The sequence below is a fragment of the Natator depressus genome, chromosome 11 (genome assembly GCF_965152275.1).
Source record: "Natator depressus isolate rNatDep1 chromosome 11, rNatDep2.hap1, whole genome shotgun sequence".
Classification (NCBI taxonomy): Eukaryota; Metazoa; Chordata; order Testudines; family Cheloniidae; genus Natator; species Natator depressus.
Genome location: NC_134244.1, coordinates 42,825,383 through 42,848,266, shown reverse-complemented (window position 1 = coordinate 42,848,266; position 22,884 = coordinate 42,825,383). Strand labels below are relative to the sequence as shown.

General features: G+C 37.4%; 3 protein-coding genes across 5 annotated transcripts; all 3 read right to left on the bottom strand.

Annotated features, from left to right (window-relative positions):
- Positions 1-3,653: 3,653 nt before the first annotated feature.
- HOXD9 (homeobox D9) lies at positions 3,654-6,858 on the bottom strand. 2 transcript variants are annotated; one of them, XM_074967631.1, is made up of 3 exons: positions 6,840-6,858; positions 4,961-5,527; positions 3,654-4,645 (listed from the first exon to the last, which is right to left on the bottom strand). In XM_074967631.1, the coding sequence occupies exons 1-3, from the start codon at positions 6,841-6,843 to the stop codon at positions 4,404-4,406; spliced, it is 813 nt and encodes a 270-aa protein (XP_074823732.1). In that variant the 5' UTR covers positions 6,844-6,858; the 3' UTR covers positions 3,654-4,403. The 2 variants fall into 2 exon arrangements, with proteins under 2 accessions (XP_074823732.1, XP_074823731.1); XM_074967630.1 differs by lacking the exon at positions 6,840-6,858 and having other exon boundaries at positions 4,961-5,659.
- A 1,791-nt stretch (positions 6,859-8,649) lies between these two features.
- Positions 8,650-11,583, bottom strand: HOXD10 (homeobox D10). The gene is made up of 2 exons (XM_074967629.1): positions 10,827-11,583; positions 8,650-9,457 (listed from the first exon to the last, which is right to left on the bottom strand). The coding sequence occupies exons 1-2, from the start codon at positions 11,566-11,568 to the stop codon at positions 9,180-9,182; spliced, it is 1,020 nt and encodes a 339-aa protein (XP_074823730.1). The 5' UTR covers positions 11,569-11,583; the 3' UTR covers positions 8,650-9,179.
- Positions 11,584-14,993: 3,410 nt separating this feature from the next.
- On the bottom strand, positions 14,994-20,698 carry HOXD11 (homeobox D11). Of its 2 annotated transcripts, none has more exons than XM_074967633.1 (2): positions 20,014-20,698; positions 14,994-19,444 (listed from the first exon to the last, which is right to left on the bottom strand). In XM_074967633.1, the coding sequence occupies exons 1-2, from the start codon at positions 20,618-20,620 to the stop codon at positions 19,212-19,214; spliced, it is 840 nt and encodes a 279-aa protein (XP_074823734.1). In that variant the 5' UTR covers positions 20,621-20,698; the 3' UTR covers positions 14,994-19,211. The 2 variants fall into 2 exon arrangements, with proteins under 2 accessions (XP_074823734.1, XP_074823733.1); XM_074967632.1 differs by having other exon boundaries at positions 14,997-19,447.
- Positions 20,699-22,884: the final 2,186 nt, after the last annotated feature.

The window sequence follows — 22,884 nt, the reverse complement described above, 5'->3', positions numbered from 1 at the left end:
GAAAGGAAGAAATAGAATGTCATAAAATATACAATGTTATTCCGGAGAATTTATTTTCCAGCTCAGTTGTTTTAAAGGATATGTACGCAAATTATTGTTGGTGTTCTGGTTTCTAATCTGTAATTGCTTCTAACAAGTATCTTGTGTTCAGCTGAGTATGTGTGTTCGAAAAACATACTGAATTGCTTATTCTACAAGTGTAGGTCTCGATCCTGCAAATCCCAATTCAGTGGAGCAGCTCTTACTTATGACAACGCATACTTCTTGTGTGAAAAAGGCTGCACACCTGATTTGCAGGGTAAATTCCAAAATTTAGAAGAGCTACACCGTTTAGGATTTACACCAGCGCAACTGGGAGCGGAGTCAGTCCCTAAAATATTGTCCTATTGATTCCTTTTGTGAGATGGAAATGTATGGCTATCGAGACAGACCTTATTTTCCTTGCTATGCTAATTGGGTGTAGGAATATATCTAGAGATTGCCTGTGAAATATAGCAATATATTATTTCATAACAGTGTATCCGTCTGTTACGTCCCTAACTGTTCTTTAAAATAAATGTGTTTTATTCCCTGTAAAATTTGTAGGTTTTTTTCCCCTGAAGCAATAAATATTATTATGCACAGATGATCACTCAGAGAAAAAATAGGTATATGGTTTATCTTAATGAAACATATACCAGTTCTGACCTTAATAAACCTCGTCTTGTTTGTAAAACACAAGGAAGAGATCACAATGGGAAATATCGTTCAAACTTAACTTCTTACCTTCTTTTTACCCTTGGTCTTTATAACGTTTATGTTCATACTCCTGAAATCTGTAAATTAATCGAAAGAATGCACAAGACATTTGCTTAATATCCATAAAGAGCTTCAAGTATTTTATAGTTTCAGTAACAAATCCTAGAAAATACAGGGAGCATTTTTCGACAATAGGCCCAACAAGCCAGCATTACTTCTTGCTTTTATTTTTTTTCCAGGGAACAACTTATAAGTAAAGGATTTTATCATTGTGTTTATTGTCTTAACTTAAATATAATACAATGAGCTGAAACCTCCTGGAAAAAAACCGTAGCTGTTTATATATTTATGGCTTCATATAATTAAATATTGTGCAATATACGGTGTAGTCTGCGAGAATCTTTCTATCATCTCAAAACTGCTGATTGCGCAAGGTTTTTCTAAGTTATCCATTTAGATCATAGTAAAGAACAGTTACACTTGTTTAATTTCGATTACAAATGTACAATTCATGATTAAAAGTCGGATTGTCTATATTTTAATAAAAATACATTCTGCACGAAAGCCAGAAGCATCGGCACCTCAAGAATCATAAAATGGAGCAACAGCGCTCTCTAGTGGTCAACTGAAATTGTGATCAGCAACCAAATCGCTTTAACTTCTCTCTATTTATACTTACTCTACCTTGATTTAAAAGTAGTTTACTCGTTTTAACTCTGGTTTCCATGAATTATATAAATAGCAGCTCTTATCTTTCACGTTCAACATCTAAAGTTATCTAAGCAAGGCATACAAAACCAAAGGAATGTAGAGAACAGCACTCTTTACACTGAGAAATAGAGTGGGTTGAATTCTATACCTTTAGTCACAAAAAGCTTTTTATTCATAGTTTATAATACCGTATCTTTTAACACATTTACAGTAGTCTTTCCATTTTTGCCCGTGCTATAATTAAGCACGGGTAAAATTAAGTGTCTTCTTTAGACAAAGCAGCCAATAAAGACGTCTAGGGGCTTAAATGTTGAAGACCGTTGCTCTCCCATTTTTGGTCCTGTTACTTGACATCTTACATCAGTAATACTAGATGTTTGGTATTTTCAGGTTCAGAATTTTTCTGCCTTGAACTTGCTTTTGATTTAATTATTTTTGTAACTGTAAACTTAAGTAAAGACTATTCTTTTCACCATCCAGCCAATTGATTATCTCAAATACCCCGAACATCCCACTTAACTGATTGGTATATAGTACAGTTCTTATATTTCATTCTTAAAGCAGTCAGCGTATAGGAACTAAAATGTCGTGTTGCTGGACACAGACAGCACCTTGTTTAAATGGAAGTTGTAGGCTACCCAGTGGCTCGAAACGCCTTCATTTTCCTCAGACCATTTGGAAATAAATGTACATAAATACAACGCAATATTTAATATACATAAATACAACGCAAAAAAAACCCCCAAAAAACAGGACAACTTCAACTCTGCCATTTCGACTGGCAAATATTAAAATCAGGTTCCACCTATATCGCCTTAGTTTGATTGCAGTTTCTTCCCAGCGTAGGTAATGGCATCAATGCAATGAAGCGTCCCGATTGCAGTAATATAGCTTACATCTTAGATCAGCCAGTAAAAACGGCTACTTTCAAAAATATGTACCCTATTCGCAACAGTATTGATCACCATCTAACACTTCTACAAATATAATTTAACAATAAATTAAATGTTAAAACCTCTGTTAACTTTTCGACCTGAGTGTCTTTTCTTGCCTGTGTTGTCTTGGCCCAACGGTGACATACTGCAATTTATAGTCCAGATTTTAAGACCGAGTTTTGTCTGTATTTTTGTTTTCTTCTAACAACCGCAAACATCAAAATAAGATAGTTTCAAAGAAAAGCGCCATAGCATATCGTAAACTCATTAGGTCCAGACGTCTAGCCATCTCAATGGTTTTATTATACCTCGGTTCTTCCTGCTTTAAAAGAATTATAGGTATAGGGTTGACAATGAATGGGGAAGCAATGCAACACCTTTTCTTAGCACTATCTGCCTTTCCACTTTTTTTCCAGAGGTAAAAACATTAAGTACCAGGTCTCTGCAACTCTTTCCTTAATCTTAAACAACTGCTCATAAACATTTACAGATCCTTCATTTTAATGGTTGCTCTTTAAACAAAGCAAGGTTCTTTTACAATGAACTTCATCTTAATTATCTTGATAAAGTCCTGTGTGTTTATAAATGCTGAAGGCATGAGATGTGTTGCTACATACTCTCCCCCTCTCCTCCAGTTGATAACCTGGAAGTGGCATTAATCCATTCTGAATCTATTAGTGTTCAGATTAAACAGCGCAGAGATTAAAATGGCAAAAAAATAATTAATTAGGTATCATCGTAAATATTTGGCTTTGGAGCTCCAAATATTTCCTAGATTCCTCCAAGAGGTCACCTGTGAAACTTTACTGATTTTTGAAAGACAATTTGTGTATAACGTGTTTTCTGAAAAATGATGCAGGCATATCTACAATATATAATTTAAGCCAAACCCCCTTGTCATTAACTTTTAGAGAAGGCGGTTGCTGACTATAGTAGAAACATTATGAATCTTTTTTTATCTCGGTAACTACAAATATAAGGCTGAGTTAGTATCTGTGTTGAAGTAGTTTTCATTTGGAGCTACAGTGCTCATCAATCTTCTTTTCCAAAATTCCTGTGTACGAAATAACCGAGAGATCACAGTCTCTACTGCCTTTTTAAAGCCTCGCGTTAACGATAAATTAACCAGTATTATACATAAAAATGCTTATTGGGGCATATACCAGACACTGAGAAAAGAGTGCATTTGTTGTTTTCATATGATTGCGGCTAATTATGCGGTGCCAAAAGAAGAGGAACGCACACGGGTTGCGCATATAATTGCAGTGATTTCATTTGATCAAGTAGGAGTTTATTATGGAATAACTGACAATAATTACATCAGGTCTTTAGTTAGAAACATGTGATGGCTGATACAACATTTACTAATATTCAGAACTCCAACTATGCAAGGCATCAGTAAATGTTAGGCCTACTGAAAACTGCTTTAGGTATGACACAATCGCCTAATAGTGCACTGAAGAAGAAGAAAGAAGAAGAAGAAGAAGAAGAAGAATGTTCTCATTGCCTCACTCTGGCACCTAATGCAAAGGACAAAATTCAGGACTGAAAACAGAGGTTTTGGTAATAGATTATTTTAATAAGTCATGAACAACACAATACTGCTATTGATTTAAACAAGTGTACTTCAATATATATATTTATTATCATAATTATACTTATGTCCTTTACCTTTATTTTGGCAAAGTGACTATCTACACTACATAACCTTTTAAGAAACATGTAAAACATTTAACATTAAGGTCCCAAAGCTAACGTGCACTCACAATATCATGAACCAAACAGTTTGGGAAAAGGGAGAGAGGGAAATGAAGCAACTTTCATAAACACATTGGCGAGCAAGACAGAATCCCCCCTCCCCCCCCAAAAACCCTGACATAGATCACATTTCCCCTTCTACCTCAAAGATCAGATTGATATAAAGTTCTGCAAAAACGCATCTGGTGCTGGAGGGGGAATGATAATAATAATAATAAGAAGAAGAAGAAGAAGAAGAAGAATGCGTGTCTACCCCGGGGGTTAGTCTCCTTTATTTCCTTTCTCCTTGTTCATCTTTTTCATTTTCATTCTTCTGTTCTGAAACCATATTTTGACCTGTCTCTCTGTGAGATTTAAAATCCTAGCTACTTCGTAACGGCGGTCCCGAGTCAGGTACATGTTAAAGAGGAATTCTTTTTCCAGTTCCAGAGTTTGGTACTTTGTATAGGGACAACGCTTTTTCCTCGTTGAACGAGCGTGGATCCAGTTTGCTGCCGGATTATCTGGAAAAAGGGAGGTATATAGGGAGAAGGGGGAGACGGGGGTGAGGGAAGAAAGGTCGTTAAATTTAACGAAGGATGGACTCTTCACAACTTTGTAGGAATTATCATAAAAGCCTTAATACCCCAGTCTGTTTACTGTACAAATCATGTCTTGATGGTAGGTGGTTATGTGGAGTCTTTTATGGGTGCTTGTTGCTGCTTGCGCTAGGGTAGGCGTCTAGACGTTTTTATAGGTTAGTAAAACTATCAGTTTTGCACATTGGAGCCTTACAGGTTTCGGCAATAAATCAAAGGGGCAATTTCTTTTTTACTTACTTGGGTCAAGTTGCTGTTGCTTCTCTTCCTTCAGATCGCTGCTCGGGCTGGGGTTGTGGCTGCAGCCTGGAGGCTCCTTAGGGCTGCAAGTAGCCGTCTTCTCCCGGGTCTCCTGCAGGAAGGAATTGCACGTGTACTCGGGCACACTGATCCCTTGAGACTCTCGGGACGAGGAGCACTCAGTCCTTTTGGAGGTGGAGGAGGAGGAGGAGGAGGAGGAAGAGGAGGCAGCTGCTCCCGTTTCAGGCTTTATCCCGTAGTGGCGCCCGTTGGAGGAGCTGGAGCTGCTGCTGGGGAAGCCGGGGAAGGGCTCTATCCAGGAGCGCACGTATCTGCCAGTCTCGGCTGCCCCTAAGTGGGGCTGGTGCATGTAGGGATGGTAGATCCCTGTCATTGCCGCAGACGGCTGCGGATGGACCGTGGACCAAGAAGTGGAGAACACGGTGGATTTTGGTGCAAAGCTACAGGAAGAAAAATCTGAACTCTCTGCAACACCTGATGGCCTGGAGGACGCACTGTGACCTGCCTGGACGAATCTACTCCCGTAAACTTCTTCGCTTTCATGGCCTATGAGAGAATCGACATAATAGTTACTTATGGTGCCACTAGACGACATTTTTAGGTTCCCCTCTTAGTCATATAAAAGGTTACTCTGTTAACTGTGTATGATGCCCTCCCTGAGAACAATCGTAGTATTTTGCAGACTGCAACCCTCAACCATTGGTTGTGGAGCCCACGTGATCATATTTACCAATACTACTAGTAAATCAATCCGCTAAACTGGGGCTGCTGTGATTAAAAAAAAAATCGTCAACAACAATAACAACAACAGACAATGAAATCCAAACTGTAACTGTACGGCCCGGAAGGAGCCCACCGGGAGACAGCTGCGCCTGTGTCCCAGCAGGATCCCAGGCGGGCGTGGCCCGAGCCAGCAGCACAAGAATGAGACAGCCGGGAACTATTTCTTCACTTCCTTGGAGTGATTTCTGCCATTCATTTCTTAATCAGTGAGACGCAGGGTGTTTAAATAAACCCAGCAGCCCGGGCTTCCGAATTAAACTGAAATCTGCCGAGAGAACCCGCTGGGAAAGGGGAGATTCTTGCTTGTAAAATCAAACCACATCCCAGCGCTCCGAGTATACGACTGCTCATAAAACAGGAAAACGTTACAGTAAAAGCACATTGTGGTGACTTCCATATTTCAAAGCATGTGGCTGTATTCCTCCGTCTTTTAAATAAAGTTTCTATTTAAGGGACTTTTAAAAAAGAGAAAGAGAGAGAGAGATGCCCACTGTGTTGTTTTAAAACAGGTGGAAGACCTCCGTAATGATTTTATGCCTTTCCATAAAAATTTTATGAGGTGGATTTGATTATAGATTAATGTGTCCCTAATAAAACGGACTGATGGGACAGCAAAACCTGTGTCTCCCTGCACAACTGACTCGCTCCTGAACACATGCCCCTGTATTTGTTAGACTTCGGGGCTCGGATGTTCCAACATGGCAAAGGTTATTGTATCATTAATTGTAGCCTAGTCACAATTTGGCTAATGAACTATCGGCAAACGTTATCCAACGAAATCTCTTACAAGTACATTACAACTATAAATAAAACCACATTTGAAAACAATTCTACGTCAGCAGGAGAGACATTGCACTATTGATAGACAAGGTTTTCCTATCTAGAGTCTAATGCACAGCCCCTTCTACTACATTCCTACCAAGCATATGCAGAAGGCATCTGGCTGTTATTCCCCCACCTCCAAAAATAGTTGGAGATGGAGAATCCCCTTTATTTATCCCTAGATGGGTTCTTCTGAACCGTGTGTGCTTCACCAACTAAAAGAATATTTGGTTAGAATTTAAAACTAAATTACCCATATTCTTCTGCACATTTCTGTTCCTTCAGACATACTGAAGATGGACGTATTTGAATCTGAAGAAAATGCACACAGTTAGTCCATAACCCACAACAGTACTCGTTGAGAATATAACATAACACCATACAGGAAAGCAATTCCTACGCACTGACAAATATAAGGAAGGGACTGAAATTCCTGTTTATTTAATGATTTATGGCTGTCTTCTTCTTTTGCATTTGCATGCTGACATTTTATTTTCCGTATACACAGCTTGTTTCATGTTAAAATATTGCACTTAATTATTAATAAATATAAACTGATTAGTCAGGAAGATTTAAAATGAACATTTTTTTCATACATGTGAAAACTTGGTGTGTAGCCAGCTAATTGCATTTCCACTACTGAAACTTCTTTGGCGATGTATTGAGAACTTTTACGCGAAAGGAGAAGAAAGTAAACAGAGGTTCAAATATATTTCTTATTTAAACTGATGGAGAACCTTGGTTTTAGTATGGATATTTTAAAACCAGGATAAAAACATCATACGTGAATACTATCGGCGTCTTTAGCATCAAAATGTTTGTTCTCTGGCTTGAGGAAAATATAGTATGTTACTAATTGTTTCCAGCCCAGTATATCTAAACTATATACCCGAGACAAGGGAGGAAAATTTGATATCACCAATTGTAATATGAACTGTAATCGTGTCATTAAGGAAGAAAACATTTAAAATATCTCTGAGCTTATCTCTTGCTTTGGAAACTGCATGGGTAGAGAGGGGGTGTTTTTTTTCTGAATGCTGTTTTTCAAGAGTAGACAGTATCCACACGTTTCTTTCCAGGATTGTTAGAAGGTGAAAGTATGTTCAAGCATTTGGACTTCAATGTGGAGTCATGTTCATTTGCAAGCCATTTACAGTTCTGTTCAGCATTTCATTCCCTCCTCTTTCCCCCTCCCCCAGTTTGCAAGATAAAGTGGCTGTTAATAACATTTTCCAGCTATGTATCGTTAAGAGTCGTGAACTTTATTACCTTCATATATGTTATAAAAATGGAATTGCGTGAAATAAAACGATCTTCCGAGCAAACAAAAATGGTGCAGAATAACAAAAGTAGGTCTGAATAGGTTGTCGTACTTTAGTGTGCACCGTTGTGAGCATTGCTAGTAGAAAAAACCCATCCTTGCCAGATATCTAAGAGAATTGTTTCTCTTCCACAATGCTCTTAAAGCTCTTGAGCTCACCAAGAGCTTCATGATGTTTTTCTGTACACATATCTGTGGATTTTGTATGTTGCATTTTTAAAAGCAAACGAGGACAAGAAATCAAACTCTACACATTGTAGGTACACAATGACTGTTATTTTTTAAATCAACACCCTAATGTCAAATAAAACGACACACAGATTGCTGACAGCTTGTACTAGAGATTTTTTTTATCACTTACCATTTATGAGTTGATTGAATGAGGATGTCCAGTTTATGCCATAATATTTTACTATCCTTTTTGCATTCACTTTTCAAACTGTGAACGATTACACAACATTTTACCAATTAATCATTTGTTTACAGTCACAATTATAAAATAATTAGGTTATATCATTTCTCACCCCCCCCCCCACTCCCTAAATAAAACCACACACACAAAAGAGAAGAAACAAGAAAAGAAGCTACATCAATCCAACCAACTGCTGATAAGGCAGGATCAGGATACCAACCTGAATCTGTACTTTTAAACATTTTTTAGAAAACCAAAGGAACCGCAGTAGTTTACAGACTTTATTGCATTATACATGCGAATAGAACATGCACAAGAAGAACATATTGCTGTTGTACGACTACTATACCACATATGCACCACAAGAAAATGTCTACAATGGAGAAGAATTAACTATTCCATTTTATGAAGGACAATTTCTAAGTTCATTTGATAGAATAGTTACATTTTAATGTGCTTTTTTCCCAAAAGTTTTTCCCCCTTAAAGTATTGAATGTATTCAAAATGTTATGGCCCGTATATTAGCCCCGACATAAATACCATTTTGTTAGAAAAAACATGAAAAAGTCACATTGTTTGGACGTTCGACAGTTCCAATAAGTTAAGACCAAATGATAATATTCAATCATAGTTACCCTGCATTACGATGAGAAAAAAAATAAATTACACGTGCTAGGTTTTTATATATATACTTATCATAGTAATACATATTCACTTGCAGCACTAAATGAATGACGAAAAGTCACATTCTATCAGAAAAAAATGAAAAATGAAGGGTTTTTTTTTCAAAGTCTCTCCTGCATTTTGCAACTGGCGGTGCTGTGCCCAGTTCTCACTGTTTCAACCCCCAGGTTTACGGTTTAAGAGAAGGTCAGATTAGCGGTCAGTTCTCGGATTCGGTTCTCCCTGCTCATCTTCTTAAGCTTCATTCTGCGGTTTTGAAACCAAATCTTGACCTGCCTGTCAGTGAGGTTCACGCTCTTACTGATCTCTAGGCGGCGCTCTCGAGTGAGATACATATTGAATAAGAACTCTTTTTCTAATTCCAGTGTTTGATGTTTAGTATAAGGACACCTCTTCTTTCTGCCACTCTTTGCAGTTAACCAATTGCTTGTTGGCGTATCAGACTTGATTTCCTCTATCAAAATCAAAGAAGAAGAAGAAGAAGAAAAATCAAAAATACCTCAGGCTGGCAAAGTGTACCCTTGGCCATGAACCCTCATCTATAGTGTCTGGCAGATATGTTAAATGTTGGTATTAAACATTGCTAGTGTGAGGTGTGTGCACTGGAATCGATGTTTAATTGTTGCCAGACTCAAGGTAAATAGTTCAGATAAAATGATTCACTACCGTTTGGAATTTTGGGGCTCTTTTTAAAATTATATCCTAAGTTTTCAACTAGTACATAACATTTGAACACTATTTAACCTGCCATTAGTACAATGGTAAAATTTTAACGGATCTGGGCTGCACATGACAATACAAGTCTTATGAGACATTTAGTAAGAAAATCTCTCAGTTACAAAGTATTGATGCAATATATTTTCTACCAGATTCCTGTATATCATATGTTGAATTACACAAAGAGGTATAGAAGCAGATATGGGCATTTTTCTTAACTAAAAGGATAATTTTCAAATTAACACCTTATACCACGGATTTTTTAAATTTTCCTTTTAGAATTTTTCCATTAGAAAGAAAATTGTCCCGGATAAAGCTATACTTTAATTGTTAAATAAATGTTATACATAGAATTTCTATGCACATACTGGGATAAAAATTGTCCTGGAGGTTGCCAGGCACATTTTTATAAGAGGAAATCTCCCGGTTTTGATACTGCACCATACCCCGGTCGAAATTAAGGCTATTGTGCACTTTTAAAAGGAAAATATAATCAAATAATTATCTCATTCATCTTTTAAATACATTTCAAAATAATGTTGTGCTTTTAAAGACAAAACCAAGGTTATCAAAAACACCACTGCAAAATAGTCCACTTTTCATCAAACAGATAGCGGGCTACTGTTTCCATTGTACGTTTGTTTAAAACTTTATGCAGCTCTGTAGCACCCATTTCTCCTCTATTTTAATAGGATCATAATTAACTTTCAATGCAATCAAACCACAGTTAGACTGAGTGAAAATAATTGACCAAAATATTACAAGATAAAAGGTGAATTGGTCGTATTGTACATGCTCTAGAGCTATTTTAAGGTGTTTCATTGATTTTTGATACTGTAATTTATTACAAAGAATAAAATATATGTTCTCTGCATGCACAGAGGGCTATCTGCATAGGAGGATATGTAAATATCAAAAAAGAATTTGCAATCTTTTGTGTAGCATTTTGCCCTTCTAAAAGCTTCAGAGACACAGCACCTGCAGCCCGATTCCTCCTTATCATTAAATGTTATGGCTGTAATGCTTGTTAGTATTTTACACCGTGTTTTACGATGCTGGCGTGTTCAAGTTATAGCACGTTACGGTTTAAACTTTATAATACCGACCTTTACTTTCCTTCTCCTGTACTTCTGGGCTGGACACAGAGCCTTCAGCCAGGCAGCTCCTTTCATCTTGCAAAGTGGACTTTGGCTCTGGACTTTCCACTTGAGAGACTTTAGCTGAGTTGTCTTGGTTGTTCGGATTTTCATTCATTTTCTTTTCCATCTGAAGTTGAGAAGATATCTGCGGTTTGGAGCTGCCGCGAGGGTTTAACTGTAACATTACAGTTGAACTCGTTTCAGGACTATTATTGTACTCTTGGGTTTTCCCAGTGGCGTAGGTCTGGCTTAGTCTAAAATATCCTGGGACAGGAACCTCGGGATTTTCAATGGGACATGATTCAGAGACCAACCTCTGGTAGGAAGGGACGTCTGAAGAAATTAGTTTTGTTCTCTTATCAGAATACATGCAGCAATTGCTTTCTTCCTTAATATTTGTAGCAAAGGAACAAGTGGGTGCCTGCTGTGTAACAGGTTGCTCTATTCGACAAGACCTATTCGGATCTGTCCAACTGTCTACTTGAGGTATATAAGGATGTACATTCATACCCATATTTTGGTGATTAACTTCTCTTTTAGCCAGAGACGGTAGAAGTCCACAGGTTTGCATTCCATAAGTTCCAATGTCTGTGCTAGGTGGCATATACATGCTGGCGCTGTTAGAATAGAAACTGTCACTTCTACAGGCACTGATCAAAGAATCTACTAAAAAGGTGTTAGCAGCAGGAGAGCTGTTTGGAAAGGACATTTTGGGGAGGAATTTGAAGAAGAGAGATTGTGTCCTTTGTAGGCTGACATCTCTAGGAAAACATTCCCCGTGTAATTGTGGATGCCTCTGCACAACCACATGACAACCAAGCCAATGAGATTTGAAAATGGCCTTGAGCCGCTACCTCCCCGCGAGTCACGTGCTCCGCGGGACGGTCCGGGCTGCGTCTGAAATGTGGTCAACAGCGACATCTAGAACGCCAGGGGGAAAGTGCCGTCCCCGCGCCCGAGCCCTGCGAAGCAGCCCTGGCGCACTGCGCTGATTTAAAACAAGGGGCTTTATTTCTCTGAGTTGTGTTTTATTACAAACAAGCTGAATCCGAATTCACCGAACTCCTGGCAGCTTACTGTCCCGTGGTCCAAGGAGATGGGGACAAACATGAAACAGATCCTTGCAGACAGAACGCCCCGGAAAATCACTGTAATGGACATAATGAAACCTCCATAGGTTGTGCAATTTTTTTTTTTTTTTTGGTAAGAAAATAAGTGGTTTCTTCTGGCCGCATGGACGCTCATTACTTCAAGACCCTGTGCAGTTTCATGCAGAAGACAGTTATTTGCAAGCAATGTGCTCTCAGAGCAACCGCCCCCAAAGCTCACTATATGAGAAAGGCTCTTTCTCCCCCTTTTCCTTAATGCTAGTAATACTAATTACCAAAAAAAAAAAAAACCTTAAAAGTTTTAGACAACTGGATGTGCTGAACCATGTGCGAAATCCGAAGGTGTCATTTGGTTATTATGCAAAGAAAAATATGTTTGCCTTTTATGGATTTTGTAAAAGCATTGGTTCCTGACAAGCGAAAGGTACAAAAGGTTGTGGAATTTATTAATACGTATTAAGAAGAATCAGGGCGATCAATAAAATTCTCATCTACATTCTTGGGCTACTTGGTAATTTTCTTGCTTCTGAAGCTTTTTAAAGAGTTATACCCTCTGTTGCCACACACGGGAAGATATTTTATTAACAAATCAATCGAGACTTTGTAAAGGATAAGATTAATAGTTAAGATTTAGCATAATGGCGTTCGCGTTATGAATTATTGAAAATTATACTATTGATTTTTTCCCCTCGCTACTAACCAAGAAGGTCAATTTTGTTTTAACACAAACCGTCAAATATTAAAAGCTATACTTTTATCGTAACATGAGTTTAGAGTTACCCTAGATTCTTAAAATTGTTTTACAATGCTCTCGCTCTCTCTGCATATGCAAAATAAAACAAGATAAAAATAAAATAAAAAATTACTTGCCCTAGACACTGAAAGCACCATAAAGATCATTTCTTCTTCTGTAGCATTGCTCATTTAAAAACATACAGAAACTCAGGTTTATTACAACTGTTCAAGCCACTTCTTTTTTCCCAGAAGAATAAATGCCGCATGAATATTTAAAAAAATCACAGAAAGCAACAATAACTGCCTACATGGCAAATTAGACTTTTATTTTCCAACATTTTAAATGTGTTTTGTTGTTTCCCTCCTCACTTTGTAACTATATTTACATCCAGAGCTATTACTTTTAAAATTGCGAGAGACCAGATTTGATCGCGCAACAATTCATTATATTTTTGCCTAGTTACAAACCCAAACAGTTCTCGTTTAAGAATAGTGCTGTCAGGGAATTTCATACAGACAACGTGAACTTGTGGATAAATTCCGTTTCAGGTTCAGCTAGCTATTTATTTGGGGCCTTTACATAATCAAAACACTGTTTTTAAAAAGTCCAGATATCTAAAAACAAACAACACATAAAAGGGAGTTTAAACTCTGTCTTTTGCACAAAAGCATAGTTTGAAATGGCATATTCCAGCAACGTGAATTTGAATTTTATACGAGTTCCTGGTATTTGAATGTTTTTCACTTTTCCGTACACTTTACATTGTTGGAAACAATAACCCTATTTAAAATCTCGCTGTGGCAATGAGACAGACCCCTTAAAACCTTATCGCAGCTGTTCAAATACAACATCATTGTCAGGTTAAGAGCCAGTGTCTTTTACAGCTTCAGTCTAAAGCTTCAGTGTTGCCAGAGAGTTTAAATATTACCTTCATAATATGAGCTGCTTTTAAGATTTTTCTGCACTCCCTAAGTCTTTGTATGCGTCCCTGCCTTTTTCATGTGTGTTTAATCGCCATCAAGCATTTAGCACAAAAAATGGGATTATGTGTATATTTAAGATCATTATCAGAGCCATTGCTAAGATTTGCCTGAGCTCAGGAACAAACTGCAGTAGAGTTCACGATGCTCACTGTTTGCGGACTGGGATTTCCCCCCTGCTTTCTAACAATTTCCTCTTTTGGAACAACAGCCCTGACAACCCACCGAGTTTAAAGAAACAAAATACTATTTTCCTTGACACAGTTTAAGACTTGACTGTTAAATCTAATCAAGAATTTTATGCCCATCAAATGGCCTTTCGGAATCTGTATTTACTCTTTAAGAAAAGAGTGTCCCAGAAATATTCCTACTGAAGTATTATCCCAGAGGTTTGCTGTGTATTTCGACCAATGGTAAAGTTAAAACAATAACCTAATCCTTAAATGCTCTGCTTTCCTGCGTCTGTTTTATTTAATGAGCTGACTCTGCTGCTGCTGATTATACATTATGTTTCCTTGATTTAAGTGAAAATATGATTATAACATGTCAGAATATGTAGTTCAAATTATTATTATTTAATACTGAGTTTAGGAATGTCGAATAGCTCAATTTGATCATAATAAATCATGGCTTTTAAAAATCGTACATGAAGTAGCCTCGCTGTTATTTGGACAAATGAACGTTAGGAAAGTTGGAGTTTGTTTGCCATAGAAGTTGAATAAACATGCAGTAGTCTTTAGGGAAATGGTTACTTACACTCTGGGTATTTAATGTCACTATTTTTAAAATCATATTAAGATGGAATAAAGTAATTAACATTAATAAATAAATCAATAGTGTGCAATAAATGAGATATTTTCAAGGGGGGTCCCTCAAAAGGGCCCATATATACTAGATTACTATTTGTAATAAAATATAGGTTGGCTTTATGCTTTTCAGTCTTAATAAATATTAGTAATAGAAATTCGAGGTTAAAAGACGTTGCTGTGAAGTTTAATTTTCATTCCCCTCCCCCATGTTATTACAGGTTATTTGATTTTTTCCCCAACTGTTCTAACGATTCTTACTTGCAATTTCCTATGTTGGTATCGGATTATTAGCGTAGGATGGGAGAACGGTTACGAAAAAGGAGAGATATTTTGCAGATGTATTAATCAGTGCAAAAGATATTGAGAGAAATAGCTAACTTTAAAATAGCCGGAAACCCAGGAAGTCTTTAGTAATATTGCTTTCGATTTGAGCAATTAATGTAGGGAGACGCTAAAAATGCAAACTATATATTGTATATCACGCCATTACATTGCTTTGCGATTGAAGAATATTTTTATTTAGCAAAAAAAAAAAAATTAATTGGCTACAATAGCGTGACCTTTCTTTTTTAATAATGTAATTGTAACACTATCCTGCTCTTCGTGAGTCACGTTTTTCTTGCTGGGATTGTCGGAACTTTTAAAAAATATACCGATGCCATTATGTATTTCAAGAGTATTATTGTTGATAAAACAATTGTAATTGCACATTAGCTTTTCCTGCAATGGTGATATTGGTGTCTTGTGTGATCACACATAGGTGCATTGCCTGTATTACGAAGATATTCACACATGGTTTAAACCTTAGCCTATTGTGCATCCATATTTCTTTGTACACGTAGGTACAAAACTCAGTGTGTGATCTGGATGTTATCAGCGTTTAGCGTTTAGATAGGCCAATGAATGCGCCCTAATCTTATTTATTTTAAAAGTACCTTTATCTATATATAAATTCCTGACAATTTGTTCTTTAACCAGAAATACTCTATTTGTTGTTCTGATAGGACCAACCAAAATAAATTGGGAAATCGCTGACAGTTTTTAAAAAAGTATACTCTCCCTTATCCATCCACAGAACCATCACATTTACATGATGATTCAAAAAAGAACAAAGCCACATTTTAATCTTCATCTAATTATTTAATTAACAACATATATGATTTCAATCACAAGATTATATTCGTTAAGAATGGCCTTAGTATAAATGTGAAGGGCTAAAACATATAGAAGGCAAGAGGTGGAGTGAAGAGACAAGATCTCAAAAGAAGTACGTTAATTTTAAAACCAACCAACCTATCAACAAAAAGATTTTTCTGTATTTATTCCTCTGGAACTAAGTAACTAAATTAATGTTGGGGGAGATAGGGTTTGTTCTGGATTCTGTTGATAAGCGTTACCTTTCTCTTCAAAGATTCCAATGATCTTAGATGGGACAATGTCATTTTATTACAGACGGCAAAGCTATTTCCAAGAAACTGTTAACAATGAACTTCTAAAAAACCTAGCAGACAAACTGTCAACTAATTCTTTCACGGGGATAGGGCTTGTTAAATAGAGAATATAGTTGAACAAGTAGATCATGCATTAGCTAGTTTTAGATGAATTTTGCAAACAAGCAGATAAAAACTAACTGATCTTTGGTGTTAGTATTTACAAGTGCGTATTGGGGGAAAAAAGAAATATGTAAATTCACTGGAAATTTTCCAGGACATGTACCGTGTTATACTTAATTTTCAAACCTTTTAGTTACATTTTAATAGCTCTCTACAGCATTATAAGGAGAGAGATTTTATTTAACAATCCCTTGGGAAGGTGATGTTCCGATATTCAAAATATGTACTCTTCCTTTTTGTCATTTATACTAAACAGGCACATCCAGAATCAAAAGCCCGTCTTTTGTTTAAATTACATACACCTCTAAAATTATGTTATAGCTGTGTTTGCACTTTTTTAGGAACAGGCTTGCAATAATATCTTACAGATAAGCTTTGAAAAGGAGACACATATTTTGATATAACTTTTGTTCTTTGGGTGTTAAGATTGCATTAAAAAGAGTAAACAGATTTTCGCAATGCTGAACGAATTCTGAATATCATTATATTTATCTTAAAATTATAGGATTTTTAAACCTCGGATGTATTATAAAAGATTACGACCAAAATTTTTCTTTTCAAGTGGCATATTCCTTGAGCATGTCACGGTTACGGGTTATTTGTTTAATAAATCTTTTTGATGCTTTATTTTCTCATTTCGAAAGCCCTGAAATCTTATCGTTACTTATATATTAGATTTTTTATTAGTAGTACAATTACTATTAAGAGGAAAATAGACTTGAACATCAGGACAATTGTAAGCATTACAGAACATGAGCGCGCCCTCCTGTGGAATTCAGAGGCTAAGCACAAGGGAATTTATTTATCTTCTTTGGCTTTCCGTTCAACCTTGATGCTTTTAGGTGTATTCAACAATGGGGTTAATTTCTGTTTTTAAATAGACATTAAAATATAATATATTTGCAAAATTAGGCAATGATTATATCGTTATATTTAGTTTCTGGTGATCATCTTTGCGGTACCTTAACATTTTAAAAGACCATGTACCCTTGGATAATTTATTAAATACACCACAGGGATCTGAAAATCAAATAACTTATTCTTGCACTATGGATTAAGACCTGGAAGAGATGTGCGATTTTTGTGATAATGTTAAATGATTTATTTTAATAGTTTCCTCTTGCTACATGTTACTCCATTTGATAGGATGTTTCCTATTAAAATATATATTTGAAAATGAATTCTCTGGAAATATTGTTTTCCTCCGAAATACCTAGTTATTTTTTACATTCCACTGCTCTATATATAGTATGTTAGCTCGGCGCGGTTATAGAAAGAATGGCCTTTCCTGCATTTCCTGGACACGACATAAGTATTAAGAAAAATAGAAGACATTGTAACATAACTGACGGATTCGATTAGGGACCTGTCCGAACATAGCGTTATGGGGAAGTACTCATGACAGCTGGAATTTTCTTAGCGTTATGATGCATTTGCTAATAAGACTAGCTATGCAGTAGTAGTGTGTGTGTGTGGGTGCGTGTGTGGTGAGTGTATGTATGTGCGTGTGAGAGAAGGAGATCGGGAGACAGAGAGAAAGAGAGAGAGAGTGGGTGGTGGTTGAAAATAACAGAGGAACCTTAAGGCGCCTAATTATTCAGAAAGGTTAAAGGTGATGACCTTGACATTTTGGAAGTTCAAAGGCATACACTTATGTTTTTCTTGCTAAAGAGTTTAAAATTTTATTTTTTTAGCTATGCCTCCTTACGATTTAATCAGATAATTTTTAGTTTTTCTGTCTTTTCCGGACTTATTTCCGTACTTTTGTGTTTACTGGGTGCAAGTGTAATGAGACCCACTTTTCTATTATTTTTTTATTCAAAAAAGCCAGATTCGTTTCTCACTCCTTTCCTTTATTGCACTTTGCGGAAATCTCTTTTTCACCCACCAGAAGGTGTATAATATAACCCAATTAAGCTGTTTAGAACCTCGGCTTTTATGGTGTTGTCTAGACAGTTCAAGGTTTTGTAAACAGCTTCGCCAGGTCATACTACATGAAGCGAAGAGGGGACCTTCACCAAATTCTTTTACTTTCAAAATAAAGACAAAGACCAGTTATTTTATACTAAGTTGGGGAAACTGATTACATTCCTGTGATTAAATATAGGAAACTCAGAACGAATTGGTAAAAAAACACGGTGAAAATATTCACTTTTTTTTTTTTTTTTTTTTGCTAAACTTTGTTTTAACTAGTTGCAATTGTTTACAGCTGCCTGTTGTTTGAAACATTCAGGGTTCCCCATTCTGACAATCCTTCCCCAGCTAGTAAACATCCATTTGAGCTTTGAATTCTTGTCTCAAACCTTAAACGCCCGAACAGCTATTAAGCGTTTTTCATAGCTGATAGTAATTGTGGCACCAGCAGAAGTGGTGGTCTTCAGACAGCCATGTTTGGGCTGCCTTAAACTGAGGGGAATAACAGTGAAGGTTTTATATAGAATAAGTTAGAGATTTAACTAACGTTTATATCCCGTTGAAAATAATTTGATTTAACTTCCTCCATTGTTACTAAATTGAATTTGGCTCTAGTCGAGTACACACTCTGATCTTTCAGAGATGGAAATCCATAAGTGAGCAGAAGATATAACCTTAACTTTACTAGAAACCATTTATTCACATGTAAAAGACAGTGGCCCATGCGTTTATATGACAATAGAAACACACACACACACACACACACACACACACACACACACACACCATGTACATTTACCATCTTTTAAATAAATTGCATTCATTTAAGGGAGGAAAGGGTTATCGTAGATCAAAACCAAGAGGGAAAAAAACTCTTTTTTAAAAGCAAAATCTACCATACACACCGCCGGTTCATTGGTGTCATCATGAAAAAGAAAAAAAGAAGAAAAAAAAACCACCTTGGGCGATAAACATTGGAGAATGGACTTTTGGATTTACCCTAGCTTCCCCTTATGAGGGACGCGTTCCGCCAAGCCCCCGATATCGCCAGTGGACATTGATTGTTTGGAGGCACCAGAGTTGAACAACAAAATGAAACTTTGCGTTCCGCAGGGTGAATGTGTCCTGTAAACCAATTTCCTGGTGTACTCTGATGGCAGGTTAGATAGGGATATTTTCTTTTCTTTTCTTTCAAAACAAGGGGTTTCCAGTGAAATATTGAAGTCGATCTCTGTTCAGTTTCTTTTCTTTCATCCTTCGATTCTGGAACCAGATTTTAACTTGTCGATCAGTGAGGTTCAGCATTCTGGACAACTGCAGTCTTTTTTCTTTGTTTATGTACACGTTGAAGAAAAACTCACGTTCCAGTTCTCTTATCTGATATTTGGTGTACGGACATCGCTTTTTCCTTGATCGCTGGGGAACTGCTGAAATTCAAGACAAAATAAACTGATTTTATGCTGTTTCAATAAACACTTTCATATAATGATAGAAAAGACACATTCACAATATCCCATTTACTAGAAAGCAGCATCCTAACAGTTAAGGAAATATTCTGAGAGATTTCTCTCTCTCCCGCCTCCCTTCTGGGTAACTTTGCAAAAGGTGGACATTTCCAACTTCCCCTTAAAACAGACCCTATCTAGCAGTACAGAAGGATGTTTAAATTGGTTGGAAATATTCCAAGGTTCTCAAACTACTCCCCTAAACAAATGAAAATATTAGAATCTATAATTAAGGGTGCTCTGAATAATAGCTGTGAAATCTCTCTGCCCCCTCCCAAATCAACAATTTAATAACAATTAATATCCTCCTCCAAAAATACCTTAAGCCCACGTAAATTGGTTTCCTATCGTAAACACGCTTTACAACGGTAAAGGAAATCTTATAGGATATATAAACTCCTTTGGATGCTTATAAAATTGCACATAAAATGCGGCTTGACAAAGTGTTGGCCTTGTACGGTTGCCCCCAATTTACTACTGATACCTACCTGAACTGTTGCTCTTCTCTGCAACAGCCTCACCAGAAGGGGAACCGGCGCTGTTTTCTGTTGTCACTTTCTTCTCTTGGCTGGAAGGTGTTTTACTACAAGTGCTATTCTGAGGTTTCAAGTCGCTCTTGGCCGCTTCCCCCTCGTTCTCTGCTTGCTGGTGGTATGGAGGTCCATGGGCTGTCTCATAAAACTGGTCAAATCCTTGCGGGAGAATGCCGTTCCTTCCCACCGTGTTGTAGAAGTTGGAGGCAGCGGCGGAGGGTCCATGGTGGCTGCACACAGGATCCGTTTTGAATAACATTTCCGTCCTCCTGTTAGCAGGCTGCAGAAAGTCTCGATGCATAACCTCCTCAGCTGAGTAATAAGGAGCATAACTGCCCCTATACTGCCATTTGCTGCGCTCTAATCCGTATTCCCTGAATGCCACTTCTCGCACAGGTTGGACATGAGGTAAATTAGAAGAATAAGGAAAAGTCATTTGACAGGAAGACGATTGCGACAAAAAAGAGGGTTTCGTCGAGAAATCTGAAGGTGAAACGTAATAAGCGCACCCTGGTAGATACATATTGGATGCACTGTGGCTGCAATCGTCAAACTCAGTCATGTCTTCCTTTTTGCGATTGCAAGCAACCAGGAGACTTCAGTGCATTGAACAAGATCCATCTATTGCACAAGAGGGTTTGGACAGGATCAACTAAGAAAAAATCCCCACCGTGTGCTGACGTGCAATTCATCTTGATTGATTCTAGTGGTAATTATGTCACGTGACGCAATGTAGAAATGTCCTTATATCTATATCAGCCCTTCGGAAAGACTCCTAAGATCTCTCCAAAGAGCCTCCCAGCACCGGGAGATGAGCAACGCATTTGTACAAATGTTACATTTTTATCTTTCTTTCTGCCACGGCAAGATGGGGTAAATAGAGAGAGAGGCTAATCACCTGAGAATGCACAGTCTGTGTAGCGACTCCTACGCACTGCTGGAAATCCAGCCCCTGCCCCTGAAGCAAAACGCACGCATACAGAACCCCTCCGATCCCCTCTTTCTAGGCATGTCTCTAAACATATTTGGGGAAATAGGCACAGATAATTCAACTGGGAAAGGTAATCCCTAGCTATTTGGGTGTGAGCTTCAAATCGGAGACCTCGACGCTGTAGTATGACAATTCAGCGCCGGAAATATTTGCTTGTTGCTACTTACGCTGATGATTAGCTGATGATAGTAAATTTAGGAAAGCAAAGACCCTATTTACATACTCTAGCAGATTTGCTAACTCAGATCTAGAAATCCATAGTTCGCAAAAAATAACCTGTTTCAAAATTCAAACTATGAGACTCAGTAACCTTATTATTCCCTTCCCTAAGTACAAGCCCTGTGTGTTTGTCTGAGGGTGTGTGTGAGAGAGACTGAAAAGAGAAATATGCAAATAGCACGTTACAGTTAGCCTATTTTGTTAAAGGAAGTCTCTTTCGGGGTTCATTTGGAATTATGGAGAGATTATGATGCAACATCACATCTTTGGAGGAAAAGAAACCCAACAGTCACGATTTCCTTGGAAAGCAGAATATCAGACAAAGTGACTGGATACCATAAACTTCAACCAATGTTTATTTTCATCTCATAGTTGGGAGTTTTGGTTATTAACGCAGAGCCACATAATAAGCGTTAGCCTACCTTATTTTTAAAATATTATTATACCTAAAATGAGCACAAAAATGAGCCACGTAGTATGAAAACAAAATTAATTAATAAGCTTCAGAAATAACCCTGCACCAAGACCATTATTCATTCCGAGGGCATTTACCAAATCTCTGTAGAAATCTTTTGTTCCTACCCAGTACAAAATGTCCATCTTAGCCACAGGGCATGCTCGTCTCTAAATAAAAAAACATGCCGTTATGCCACATAGAATCGCTTTTGTAAAAAAAAAAACCCTTGAAAGCCAAGCTTTTTCAGGATACTGTCTGCAAACACTCAGGCCACAGATGACATAAAATCTTAAAATCTCACACAATGCAAAGCCCCTACAGGTGTGGAAGCGGACTGAAAGAATAATGAAAACAAACAAAAAGGAAAGAAAGAAACCCAGGATCTTAACTTTGTTATCATGGCTGAACCCAGAAAAGTGGCTCAGTATAACCCGATGGGGTATAAAACATCTGCATTGCGTGGTAGCAGAGGCATCCGCAATGACAGACACCTATTATGCGCACTTTGCTTTTAGCTGTAGAAAGAGGGAGGTAGAGGTATGGAATCTTTTATTCCGATTTTTTCCCCAAAAAAATCTTCAGACGTGTCCATCTGATACAAGGCTCGTGAAAGCAGTTCCCAAAACGGAGCATAATGTCCTATTTTCCAAAGGGACTATGTCCAAAGCCATTCAGACAACTTGAAGTTCAATCTATTTTTTCCATGATGCCTCGCTTGTATACCACCATTAATGCAGCAATCTGATTTATCCCATCAGATATACTCACTAAAGATCCCACTAGATACAACGCACAGCACATAACACATCATTTCCTTCTTTGCGGAAGACTTTCAAGCCTTTTAGATTTTGCTGCAACAACTATCTCCTAAAAATGATGACTGCGTAGCTAAAATGGCTTCTGTGTCCCTTCCCACCCTGAGTTCCCAGCAGAACATGGGCAAAGATTCGTTTGCATGATGCTCCAGGATTTCTCAAGACTAAGTTACTAATTTGACGGGGAGCTATGAACCTATGAAACTTCATTTTCTTTAGCACCCAAAAGAACTAATTAAGCTCTAGTCGAAATCGTATCCCTTCCTTTGGCTGCAGAAACCCTAGAATCAATTAAATATTGTGGTAGGAGTCAATCAATTTCAAGCAATTCAAGTTCAACGACA

Bases quoted from the DNA above. Each gene is read 5' to 3' on its own strand.
- HOXD11 (XM_074967632.1), bottom strand. From the start codon at position 20,620: ATGACTGAGTTTGACGATTGCAGCCACAGTGCATCCAATATGTATCTA. The intron at 19,448-20,013 runs GTAGGTATCAGT...CTTGAATTTCAG, and splicing joins AGAGAAGAGCAACAGTTCAG to CAGTTCCCCAGCGATCAAGG.
- HOXD9 (XM_074967630.1), bottom strand. From the start codon at position 5,576: ATGTCGTCTAGTGGCACCATAAGTAACTATTATGTCGATTCTCTCATA. The intron at 4,646-4,960 runs GTAAGTAAAAAA...CCCTTTTTCCAG, and splicing joins GCAACAGCAACTTGACCCAA to ATAATCCGGCAGCAAACTGG.
- HOXD10 (XM_074967629.1), bottom strand. From the start codon at position 11,568: ATGTCCTTTCCAAACAGCTCTCCTGCTGCTAACACCTTTTTAGTAGAT. The intron at 9,458-10,826 runs GTCGGTATTATA...TGATTTTGATAG, and splicing joins ACAGGAGAAGGAAAGTAAAG to AGGAAATCAAGTCTGATACG.